Below are 12,509 nucleotides of genomic sequence, written 5' to 3'. Positions count from 1 at the left end.
CCATAATGTAAACCTTGCATATTCAAAATATAGCTACACCTTTTTGTTTAGACCCATACTCCTTGCCTTAACATCATGTCCTGCAAAGTACACCATCCTGAATTCCTGAGGGTTTCCTGAACATCTGTGTCCTGGCACTGCTGATTGTGCATATGTGTATACAAATGAGACACTCACCCCTACTCCACATAAGCAATAACAGGACTTGGAACCAACACCAAATCATTTCTCTTAACACTTAAGTGTGGTTGTACACTGCCAACAGAATGCAAATAGAAGCTTAGAGACATCTGTCCAGCATACTTGCATCACCAGCCCTGAAGCTGACTTTACACTGAGCGAATAAAGCATTCTTGCTGAACAAATCCTGCATAAAAAAATTACAGCTTAATCTTTTTATGTCACAAGTGCTTATGTCAGCTGCAGATGTTATTACACATGAATACTCCCTAACCCCAGCCTCCCCACTCCCAAGACTTTTACTTACTTCATACAAAGAACAGAAACATCTTTGCCAAAAGCTACTTCACATGAACCAGTTCAAACGTGAGCATGAAAATGGAAGCAAGCCAGTAGCACAAAATTGCTAGGTCAATTAGAACACAGTGGCATTTCTGGAATTTGTACTGTATTGTATTGGATAAGTCAGTAAATGCAGAACTTGGGAAAGAAAAGACTGGCTGTTAGACCCAGGATAGCCTCTATGGGCCAGTCCTCTGCTGTTAAAGACCACGTAGGAAAGTTGATCCCTTTTACCAGTTGCCACTGATTAAGACTTAACCCCAATCTACAAGGGTCTTTGAAACACTCATTTCTCCAACTCAGATTTTCATCACTACTGCCACACACAGAAATACCTCCTGTCCTATAAGGGTGAACAGCCAGACAGCAAACTGCTATTAGCATGAAATTAACACATTACCTCTCTGTCACTTTCCATCACTCACTATAAAACTACTGGAAGAGCCTTTACTACTATTAAAATTCAGTTTTAATGCCAGCTATTGCACCAAATAAGCTAGAAAGCTCCTAAAAATTAAAATGGAAGTGAAACACTCCCAAAAAACATAACTGGCTACTGGGTATCAGGAGGAAAAAAAAAAAAATTCACTGTCAAGAGATAAATCCACAAAGTACTTTCCTACCACCTATCACAAGTCAAACTGGATAAATCTGGAGAACAAGCTTTAAAAGTCAAGTTGCTCCTATCAATTACTTTTTAGATGCAGTTACACAGAAACAAGAAAATTCAAGAAACAAATTTAAGAAAAGGGCAGTGAAACACTTGAACAGGTTGCCCAGTGAGGCTGTGGATGCCCCCTCCCTGGAAGCATTCAAGGCCAGGCTGGATGGGGTTTTGAACAATCTGGTCTAGAGGGAAGTGATCCTGCCTGTAGCAGGGCGGTTGGAATTAGATGAGCTTAAAGGTCCCTTCCAAGCCAAACCATTCTGTGCCTCTATGATATCGTGAAATATTTACACAGAAGCTAGATATCAAGTATTAAGTGACTAAAAGGAGCCGAGAGGCCACTGCCTGCTTTTCATGCCCACATAGGCACAGAAAAGATGAATGAACTCGTAATGTATCACCAAATTCAATGTGGCACTAAGAACCTAGAAAACTCCAAATGAACAGACAATCCTACATATTTTGCACAGCAATCTACTAAATGTTTTAACAGAATGTCAGCCATCGTATTTCATCACTCTCGTTTTGCTTTCAGCATCCAACATACCATATTTCATGGTGATACTGAGGATTCTGTTAAGAGTAAGTTCACTTGATCAGTTACCTTTGTCTTTTCCATGTCAGATTGTAGCTGAAGTCAATACATCTTTCTCAGCTAAAGAGAATATATTATTCAAATGCAGCACACATTGGTAACACTGCATTTCAAGAACTGAATTGCAATCCCTTTGGAGTTAAAAACAAACCAACCAACCACAAGACACAACAGAGGATACCAGAAGCATTAGTCTATAGCATTGACTTCTTCCTTAGCAAGGAAATAAAAAGCAAAACAAACTGCTAAATGAGAGTTGCATACATGTATGTTAGCCAGGAACTCTTACACATGTATTTCCTGGAAGCTGCTCACAGAGCAGGAGAATGAGTATAAATGCTAGTAACCAGGCAATTACAGCCACTATTAGTCCCTGATTCTCCAAGAAATAAGTTGTTCCTGACACACAGAATTATATAAAGGAAGATTAATCAGAGGAGTTTCCCCTTTGCAAAATGTTTGAGAGACAAAGGCAACATCGTAAGAGAGAAAAACATTTCTGTAATTACTGACATCTCCTTAGTGACAAAAAAAAACAGACTAAAAGCTTTATCTAATCAGGTAACAAGCACATACAAAACAACTGCAATTAGTCTTCTAAAGAGGAATTTATTTTGTTGTGGAAGAAATTCCCACCACTCTTGGATTTAAGGGCCACAGTAAACTCTGATTAATCATTAGTTCGCTATCCTATACAAAATGCAAGCCAAAACAATCTCTCAGTATCTTTATCCCTGCAGCCATTGTCACATACCACTTTCACTTCATATGTCCTATTTCCTGAAGTGCACAAAGTCAGCAACCTACTTCCAGAGCTAAGAAAACGAGGCTAGAAGTAGAGAGCTGGATTGCAACTGTAGGGCACGATATACTAAAATGGTCAGATTATTCACCTTTGATTTGAAGTACATGACCGTTTGAGAACACTCAATAACAATGGCAATTGACCACAGCATACAAAGTTACTTTCAGATATTAAATTTGAAATACAATATCCCAGCTACACTTTATTATTCAATCTATCTTTACAACTGCACTTTCCACGGTAACATTTCTTATAAATTTATAATCAAGTCTAAAGAAACCAAAGATTTCTCAAATCTTTGAGAATCTTGTTGTTAAAACACAGCTTACCTCCGGGTAAAGATTGAACCTTTGTAAGGTGTTAATCACTAAAGGATATTCAGTTAGTCTGTCATTCATAATTTCACACAGTCCATTCCAAAATGATGGTGCTTCAATAATGATCTTGAAATAGGAATAATAAAGACCCTACAAGGGGAGAAGAATGATTATTTATGATTAGAGAGGTCATATCTGCTTCACAAATCACCATGTACAAGGTTCATTTTTAAAAGGAATTTTGTATTTCTAAGAAGCAGGACAAATTGACCCAAGAAGACTTCCCAATTTACCAAATCCTTTCTATCAGTGTTATTGAAACAACGTGGGTTTCCTTCCATTTTGTTTCATGACACATCAGAATCTCTCATTTGTTTAGTTAACTATGCACTAGCAGTATTTCATAGTTCTCAAAATAAATAAAAGCTGCCAAAAAAAAATACACATATGCAAACATTAATTAAAAATGACTTTCAGACTCTTGCAATGCCACATTTTTAATCAAAGCTACTCCACAAGATATTTGCAGATTTGTACTTTAGATTCTCTATAATCATATTTTTCATTCGTATTTTTAAGCAAACTGTGAAGAGAAAAATTCACAATGACCAGCAGAGAGAAATGTGAAAGTGTAATGTATGTTAGTTACAAGGCAGAAAAATATTTTACTTATCCAGAAGGTATTAAGAAATTTGGTAAAACCCATGATCACGAGATCATGAATTTTTCCAATCATTTCATCTTTTATTAAGAGATAATCTAACCATTTCTGTGCGAAAAGCCATTTCTCTTTCTAGTGTTGACAGGTGAGAAAAGTGACGATCATTTTCAAACAGAGTTGTTATGTGCCACCTGTTTAAATAAAAGCAAAAAACAATGAAAATTCAATGAAGTTTTAGAACCTGTATTAAGTCATATATACTAAAAAAGAGCTGGTAACACATTTACTGAGACCCAAAGTCTGCTTATAACCTGCTATTTTACTCAGATGTCGTATCAACATTCTCTTCTATTCAGATAATTTTAACTAGAAAAAAAGATGAATCCATAGACAACTCATTAAATGCTATTATGGAATTAGTTACCATACTCAAATGCATTTTAACAGAAGTGTAGACATTTAAAGATAAAAAGTGCAATGCTATTCAAATTAGCAGGAATACATTTTAGTAAATAAAATTCAAGTACCTGACAAATAAAAAAGAAGCACAGACTAGAAACTGGTGGAACTACTATGATGCATATGTAAGCAGTGTTCATTTTTTCTATTTTTTTCCATTACTTTTTAATTCAGATATCTGTGATTATATATAGAAATTACCAATGTTACTTAAGTAAAGATGAAACTAGAAAATTAAATTTAAAAAAATAGGAGAAATGCAAATAACTGGAGGCAAAATTTGTCCAAGTGAAGCTTCCTCATTGGAAAGGATGGATTAAAAAAAAAAAAAAGGCAAAGCATTGCACGCAATCCTCCTTTGGAATACAAATTATCAAGAAACAGGCTACCAAAAATCAATAGCTCTTCTTGAGCTAAGAAGCAAAAACACAGTGGCAGAAATTGTTACTTTTTATCTCTACAAAAGCAGCTGGGTGAAAATCACTATAGAAGCCATACTGCTCAAGGTCTAAAATACAAAAACTGAAGGTGACGCTTAGGATGGAACCTGAACCACAGTAATTACACGGACAAAAGTTAGTTCAAAATCAATTTCTCTGTATACAAAGAAACCATTGGCTAGACAAAGGTCAAAGAAAATATAACACAAGACTGAAAAATTAAAGCAAATGTAAATAAGCAGAATGGAGGAGGTTGAAAGGATTTACCTGGACCTTCAAAACCCACTCAGGTTAAAAAATAAAAGTCTGCTACAGGAAATGAAGCTGCTGAATTTGCATAGCTAAGCTATGACTCCTGTCCATCTCTTCCAACTCAAGATATTCTACAAGTCTAATAATTTACCATCTGGAAAGGAGGCTTCACTCTTAGCTGAATAAGCTTAAGGAAGCTTTCAAAACAGCTTCATAAAAACAGAATTACGTATCTTAGAGGTGACAACTTGGTTTTGAGAGGAAAGATCTAAATATAAATTATCCGAATAGCTTGTCTAAATATAAGTCAAAATGACACTTTGAAGTATCACATTACCCTTAAACAGTAAATAGAATCTTACCAATGTAGGACTCCTGCAAAAGCAGCTGTAAAGGAAACAAAAGATGTCAAGTTACTCAAATGTTTAAATCACAGAACATTAAATCATGTTCTTTTAAATAATTACAGTACTACTTCAGAGGTGCTCAGAAGGTACTCAGCCTCCAGAGCAGCAGCAGAATAGGACATCTGAATTAATTTTCATGGGCAGCTCTTTGAAAATCTGAAATCATGCCAATGACATTCAGCAATACGCAGTGTTCCCACCTGTATCATGCATCATTCAACGTGATCCATCAGAATCTAAAATACCCATTTCAGCTATGAAGAAACATAAGGGAGTGATAAGCACGGGTAAGTTATACATAGCATATTTTGAACATTTTTAAGTTGTCAAACCAAGTCTAATTGAGACTGTAATTGCTGAAAATGGTAAGTGCTGCCTGTAATAGCGTTCCATTTGACCATTTTGAGACTATCTGCATTGTTGTCACTTAGTTGCAGAATAAGAAGGTAATCTGGAGGAACAATGGACGTGAAAAATCGTGATAAAGTGGGGGGTGAACATCGTACAACTCTGACGTTCTGAGCACTACAAGATCCAAAGAGATCAGAAACCACTCTACTTTGCATGAGCAGCATTCCCACTGCATCCAAAGTTCACAGTGGAAGAAAACGCAGCACGAGCAAGGAATGAACAACAGACCTCTGTCTGGCACTTCTAGACTGAAGTGTCCTGGTTGCTCCCTGTGCACACAGTGCCTCTCTGCCATAGAAAGGTGAGGCTGACAGGTGGCCTTCAGCCCCAGGCAACCTTTGTGGCTGAGGGTCCCGTTATTTACACGGGTTACATGGAGCAGAGGGGCCGAGAGGTGCTGAGTCCGTGCCTCTCTCCAGGGTGCTGATCCCCACACCTCAGGAGCAGCAGGCAGGAGGGCTGGGCATGGCCCAGGTCGCATGTACAAAGGGGAACTTACAGCAACTACCTCCTCGCTCACAGACACTGCAGTCAGAGAGCTAATGAAGGCACATCTGTTCAGACTGCATAGACATGTACGATGGTTTGTTTCTGGCAAGAAGCAGGAACAACAGGAAAAAAGTCATTTGCAAGCACCAAAACTGATATGGAGAGAGGAGCGGACTGAATATCCCCTTGGTGCCCCAGTATACATTTCCAAGGCACACATTCCTCTAACACAGAGCCTGGAATTGCTGCTGCCATCAGTGGCAGTGCTTGTTATTCTTGTCACTACATGTGACAGCGCAACAGGCTATGTTCACCGACTTCAATTTTAATGATAAAGCTTTGTATACAAAGATAAGTGAAATGAAAATGGGTAAGACAGAAAAAAATTGCTAAGATAAAAAAAAATCCAAGAGAAAAAAATATATTTAACTACCTGCCTCTAGAATCATAAGGGAAAACATTTACTTCAAGCTACATATTTTTACATACTAGCTAACTAACAATACCACTTTTAGACTTTCTTAAAGAGTGTTTCTACTCCACTTCAGTTGTTTTCTCAAATAGAGGCGTGGATACCCATTAAAAAATGAACAGCATAAACTTTCTTTTAGATTTGTATCTTTTTTACATATACTTTCTAGGAAAAAAAATAAAACAACAGAAGGATTTCTCAGTACAGTTCTCAATAAGTGGAATTCAATGTCTTACGCTTTCAGCAGCTGTCTTATTTTTTATACTAAGAATATCTATATTAGTTCCCATGGAGAAGTAGGAAGTTATTTTTTTCAGAAAGGCAGATGATACGTGGAATTTCAGGTAAGCACATTAGCTATAAGAGCAACACAGCAAACCACACTTGATAAACAAGCATGTTTTGCAACAATTATGCAGAAAGAAACAGAAGAGTCTCTACCTTTTACTTATTACCCAGAACCACATTTGCAGGCAGAAGAAATAAGGCATCATTTCACTTCTCAGCAACATTTTTAAGATTCCCAATAAAATCAGATGCTGAAATAAGTTTACATATATACTCACACATACTCCAACTATGAAAAAAAAAAACATCTATTTTGAAACAGATTACATGTTAAGTAAGTATGTGCAATAGGAGTGCAATAAATGCACATTAGCTACTGATACTGTTCATGACCTCGGAATTCACAGTTCCAAATATGCCAAATACACAGTATTTTCAGCTTAGACATAAATCATCTATTTATAAAGCAAATGATATTTCAAACACAAATGTCCACTTATTTCATAGAGAAAACAGTGTGTTCAAATCTTATTCTTCCCTCCTGTAAATGTTGCATTTAAAAAATCAATCCAACAAGCGTAAATACATTCAATCAGAGCTACTTTCTAAGAACACCAAATGTCTTCACAAAACTTCCCACTATTACTCCTTTGTATGTATAAAAAGAAAACCTTCTACAATCACTCAGAAATTCAAGTAATTACTTAGATTTAAAAAGTCAATGCACAAAATTCATAGACTTGCATTACCAGTCCAAATCTACACCTGTCAACAGATGGCATCCAGATGTACAATAAGCTAGTTTCTAACGGAAAGTACACAGATCAGTTCTCTTAAAATTACCATCCTTTGGTCCCACTAATGTCTGGGAAGGGAAGAGAAACTAGAGTCCTAACATTAGAAAGACACATAAAACTACAGTGTACCTGAAGTTGCTGATGCCATTTTATTTCCCTATGTAAGAATCACAAAAAGCAAAGCATATGATCAGATTTTTGTAGGCTGAGGTTATTTTGTAAAATCTGATAGTTCAGTCTTCCTGTGTTTATCTGTATCCTGTGTTTTCTGTTCTAAGAAGGGCAATGTGAAAGACATAAGAGATGCAATCAGGTTTTGAAAGTTGGATACTGAAGAAAGAAGCCATTCTTCAAAAGCTGTGATATACACAATTCATTTCCCAAGAGAACAATAAGCACTAAGACACAGCAATACAAAAGGATACGAAACACAAGTTAAACTGATTAATACTGTCCACATTTCCAAAGGGACCAGTGTAGGAATACAGGACAACAGGTAATAACAAGAACCATCTCAGCATGGGCTGTTTCTGCCCCTTACTCAGGATGTTCCACTCTGAGATTCCACACAATCAGAATTAGGCCTAAATCCAACAGTCATTAAAAAAGCATGGCAAAAGCATTGTAGAAGAATGTTCTTGAAAATCTGACAACTTTAACATGGCACCTATGTTAGACTTAATCTTTAGAGGAAAAAAATGACACTCTATAACAACACTAGCTCCGATTGCAGAAGCTTCTCTTTACAAAACCTGGACCTTGAAGTCAAAAAAACCCAACAAATATTCAAATAGCACTAAAACTTAGTATTTTTACAGCCTTTACTACTGCAAATACCACACTGCTATTTATAACAGACTCACTACTACTGGTCCATTAAAAGGAGCTATTTACAAATAGCTCCCTGAGGCATTCAGCTGGCTACCTGAGTTTTGCAGCCAAGTTCAAACTCCAGAAATTATAAGGCTCTCTACCTAATCTGGTCTCAAATTTCAAACAAATGAAAGCATTCTTCCACTTCTGACCATCCTTAAACGTTTCTGTGTCATACAAGCAACTGTTAGTCTAGGAAATGCTGAATAAACAGAAGTTAGCAAAGCAATTCAGGAGCAGTTTATTCATCAATTACTTTGTACTCTAAGTGTTGCCTTTCTGCCATTCCTTTGCAAGGTAATTCATCAAACTGAAGAAACTCCCTCTGGCAACAAAGACCACTGGCAGTGTCATCAATACTGCCAGCATCATTGGAATTCCTCGACAGTCTTTTAATACACCTTTTAGAGAACAGATAACTCTGCATCTGTTAAATATGCCATTAATAACATCTACTGACATCAGGAATGCATTTTTTATATAATTTTGCAAGCACTTTGGATGCTTTTTTCAAGATTTTGGCCATTAGCCATTTTGCCATTTACTCCCAAATATTCCCAGAGATAACATTTAAATTTACATCCCCTGCCAGCTTTAGGTTCTTCCAGCCTTGCAAAACAAGCTGGTCTGACTAATTACTTACCAACAGGTTTTTTTCTTCGTAATTAAGAACCGCATAGGGGAGATCTATAAATCTCTCGTGAACAACCATTTTCAAGCAAATGTCTTGACATCACATCAACTGCTGTACAAACTTAGACAAAATGATAAAGGAAGGTACTTCCCTTCCCTTTTTCAGGGAAGCCGGGTTATTTTTTTTTCTTTTCAACTCACACTTCTGAATATATTTTGATACAACTTACAGCTGCAGAAAAAAAGGACATGTCTCCACAGCATATTCCTTCTACTTACCCAGGATGAAAGTGAGCCATATCTTGCTGTCAGCTCTTACAATGGCGCCCATTCCATCATTAACAAATGCTGTCAAAAGAAACCAAGTATTTTAAGCATCGCTTGAGAACAGCCTCTGTGAATCGGTTCAAACTTTACAGCGTTAGCGTGCTGCAAAAAGAAAATCTCAACCAGACTTCAGAAGCGCCGCAAGAATTTCATACAGCGAGTATGAAGTCGCTGTGCAAACATCACGGACAGCCTTACCATCACAGGGAGACTATTCGGGAGAACACACGAACCAGCGGGTTTTTAAATCCTGAGATAACTTTTACAAATTAACTGGTGAAAAGGGGAGTCGGGCGCATCCACGATTCGCTCACACGGGTCAGACTTTTACAGCGCGAGCCACCCTCCATCCTTCCAACCCGGAGGCAAGCAGGCAACGCGGAGGCGCTCGGCACAGCCCGTCAGCGGGACCGCCGTACGGAGTTACTCACACGGACAGCACAGAGGCGTCACGGCGGCAAAGCGCTCCTTCCCTCCCCTCGCCCCCATTCCCGCCGACGCCCGCGTGGCTCTGCCCGCGCGAACACGCACAGGGCAGCGGCGCGGGCTGCCGGAGCCCCCAGCCACGGCTCAGCCCCGCCCGGGGGCGCGGGCAGAGTTCCGGGAGGGCCCGCCGCCCCGCCTCACCTCGCAGCCGCTCTCCGTGGACGCGCGGCGGCCGGAGGAGCCCTGGGCCCGGCGCGTCCCGCAGCCCGCCGCCCGCCGGCCCCGCCCTGCCGCCCCGCCGACCGCCGCCCGCCCGCCGCGCGGCGCGGGCCCCGCCGGGAGAGCGCGTCGGGCCCCCGCGGCCGCTCCCGGGACCGGAGCCCGGCGACCACTGCCCGGGCTTGAGCGGCGGCGACTCTTTGTTCCCGCCTCCGGTCGGGACGACCATCTCCGCATAGTCCCCGCCGGGGCCGGGAGCCGCGCCGGAGGGGAGGCGAGGGGGGGGAAGAGGGGCGGCGCTCCGCCTGGAGCTTCCCCCACCCCCGGGCAGGGCCTGGAGGCCGCGGGGCGGGGCCGCAGCCCGCGGGCTCCGCGCTCCGGGCCGAGGGGGGCGGCCGGGCGCTCCTCCGCCGCGCCGCTCCGCTCCCGCTCCGCCCGGCTGGCCACGTGGGGGCGGGGGCGGTGCTCCGCGGCGGGCGGTAACGGCTCGCCCCGCCCCTCGCGCACGCACGCGCCGCCCCGCAGCTCCGAGACGCTCCGTCCCTCCGCCCCTCACCGCGCCGCTCTGCCTGCGGCCGCTGGAGCCCTCGGGCGGATCGCTGTCGGAGGGGGGGGAGCGCGGAGCTTCCTTCTCTCCTCGCCTCGCCCTAGAGGCCCGCCTGCTCCGTGCGAGCTGCCGTTTCCTACTCCTCTTGGTGTCGTTCTCTCAGTTGCCTTTTTCTTGCCCGCAGCTGAACCGTGTTGGTTTTGTGGCCATCGCCTCAGTGAAATTCACATATTCCTCCGAAAAGATGGGAGATCTCTCTGGAATGCTTCACACCCTCAAATACCTGTCTTTTTAACTGCTGGAGGGTGACTTGGCTGTGTATTACCGCGGACCAAAGGCTTCCCAGACACACAAAGCACCTCCTCCTTCCCCCCATACTGTACTTTGAAAGTGGTTTTGCGCTGCCACGTGCTAGATACTCGACAACAACCGAGCTTCCTTCCCCACAAGCAGGGCAGCTCTGCAGGGCTCCCTCCAGCAAAGAAAGGCCACAAGCAGCATTAGCTCCCTCCTGAACACAGCTCAGGGTTCAAAGGTTAGAAACGCATTGAGAGGCACTGATCTGAAGTAATACGTAGGGAATCAAGTACCGCTCTGCACTTGAGATCTAATTTAAGGCAGGCAATCACGTCTTTATTCAGAAACAAAACTCTGTTGCAAGCCTGCAACGGCCATTAGCAGGGGCTGCCAGGCTGAAGATTTTAGTCTCTACATTTATAGCACGAGGTCAGCACTTCTATCAGGCAGCATTCACTCAGAGATGTCAAGGTCTAGGTAGCAGCCCTGCCCTCCACTTCTCCAAGGTTTTTTCACAACGTTCTGAAGCAGTTTTCCTCTGTAAATCGCAGTCGCAATTAGTGCAGCTCCCACACAGGCAACCGGAACTGCTATTTTCTTAAGCAAACCTGCCTTTCCTCCTACCGTGCTTTTCTGCTTGGCACACAGCAGTGGTCGGACAGTGACTCATCCAACAGTGATATCCCAATTTAATTACCACTTTTTGACACTGTTGATTAAACAGAGGAAAGTATACCTCTCCATTACTGCAGCCTCTCCTGTTGGATCCCTTTCACTCTTTCCAATCCTGTTATTTTTTTACGTTACTACTTCTTCCTTCACTGTCTCTTTATTTCCATCCATCTTTATGCTGTTCTTTGCCCTTTTCCTGTTCATTTCCCCAGGGATATTATGTTTACAGACACTTATGACACATTTCTTAGGAAAAATAATTATTTTACTCCTAGGTATTTGGGGGCGGGGGGTAATTACAAACAGCAAATGTTAACATTCACCTCACAAAATAAGCAAGGCAAGGCTTGTGGGGAGAAATATCTTTCATAAAAACAGACAAAATAGTCAAAACAGGCAGTCTGTCAGGCACATAGGCCCTTTTTCAGAGTAATAAGTTTGCAGAGCGTTGCCAGCCAGGTGAAGGAAGTTGTCCCGCTGTGCTCTGTGGCCTCACCTCCAGCACTGTGTGTGGCTTGGGGTGCCACAAAATAAGACGGACATAAAACTGTTGGAGAGTATTCAAAGGAGGGCTATGAAGATGGGGAAGGGTCTGGAGTGCAAGGTCTGTGAGGAGCTGCTGAGGTCCCTTGGTTTGCTCAGCCCAGAGCAGAGGAGCTGAGGGGAGGCCTGATGGCGGCTGCATCTCCTCACAGGGAGCGGAGGGGCAGCGCTGAGCTCTGCTCTGTGTGACAGCAACAGGGCTGAAGGTCGGACTGGGTGTTAGGAAGAGGTTGTTCACCAGAGGGCTGTGGGCATGGAACAGGCTCCCCACGGCAGTGGTCATGGTCCCAAGGGCCAGAGTTCAAGCAGCGTTTGGACAACGCTCTCAGACACGGGGTTGGGATTTTGGGTGGTCCTGTGTGGAGCCGAGAGCTGTACCCAGTGATCCTC

At 42.2% G+C, this 12,509-nt stretch overlaps 1 protein-coding gene across 1 annotated transcript in view; it reads right to left on the bottom strand.

Annotated features, from left to right (window-relative positions):
• The window catches only part of DPY19L1 (dpy-19 like C-mannosyltransferase 1), a 48,884-nt gene extending 38,360 nt beyond the window's left edge, over positions 1 to 10,524 (bottom strand). The window contains exons 1-5 of the mRNA XM_085226604.1: positions 10,043 to 10,524; positions 9,368 to 9,436; positions 5,081 to 5,105; positions 3,671 to 3,758; positions 2,919 to 3,056 (exon numbers count right to left, since the gene is read on the bottom strand). Of these exons, the coding sequence (XP_085082730.1) occupies positions 2,919 to 3,056; positions 3,671 to 3,758; positions 5,081 to 5,105; positions 9,368 to 9,436; positions 10,043 to 10,289 (567 nt within the window). The 5' untranslated portion in view covers positions 10,290 to 10,524. The remainder of the gene's footprint in view (positions 1 to 2,918; positions 3,057 to 3,670; positions 3,759 to 5,080; positions 5,106 to 9,367; positions 9,437 to 10,042) is intronic.
• Positions 10,525 to 12,509: the final 1,985 nt, after the last annotated feature.

Source organism: Meleagris gallopavo, chromosome 6 (assembly GCF_905368555.1).
Source record: "Meleagris gallopavo chromosome 6, MGAL_WU_HG_1.1, whole genome shotgun sequence".
NCBI classification, from domain to species: domain Eukaryota; kingdom Metazoa; phylum Chordata; class Aves; order Galliformes; family Phasianidae; genus Meleagris; species Meleagris gallopavo.
The sequence above is the reverse complement of the archived record's forward strand: the minus strand, read 5'-3'. Positions and strand labels throughout refer to the sequence as shown.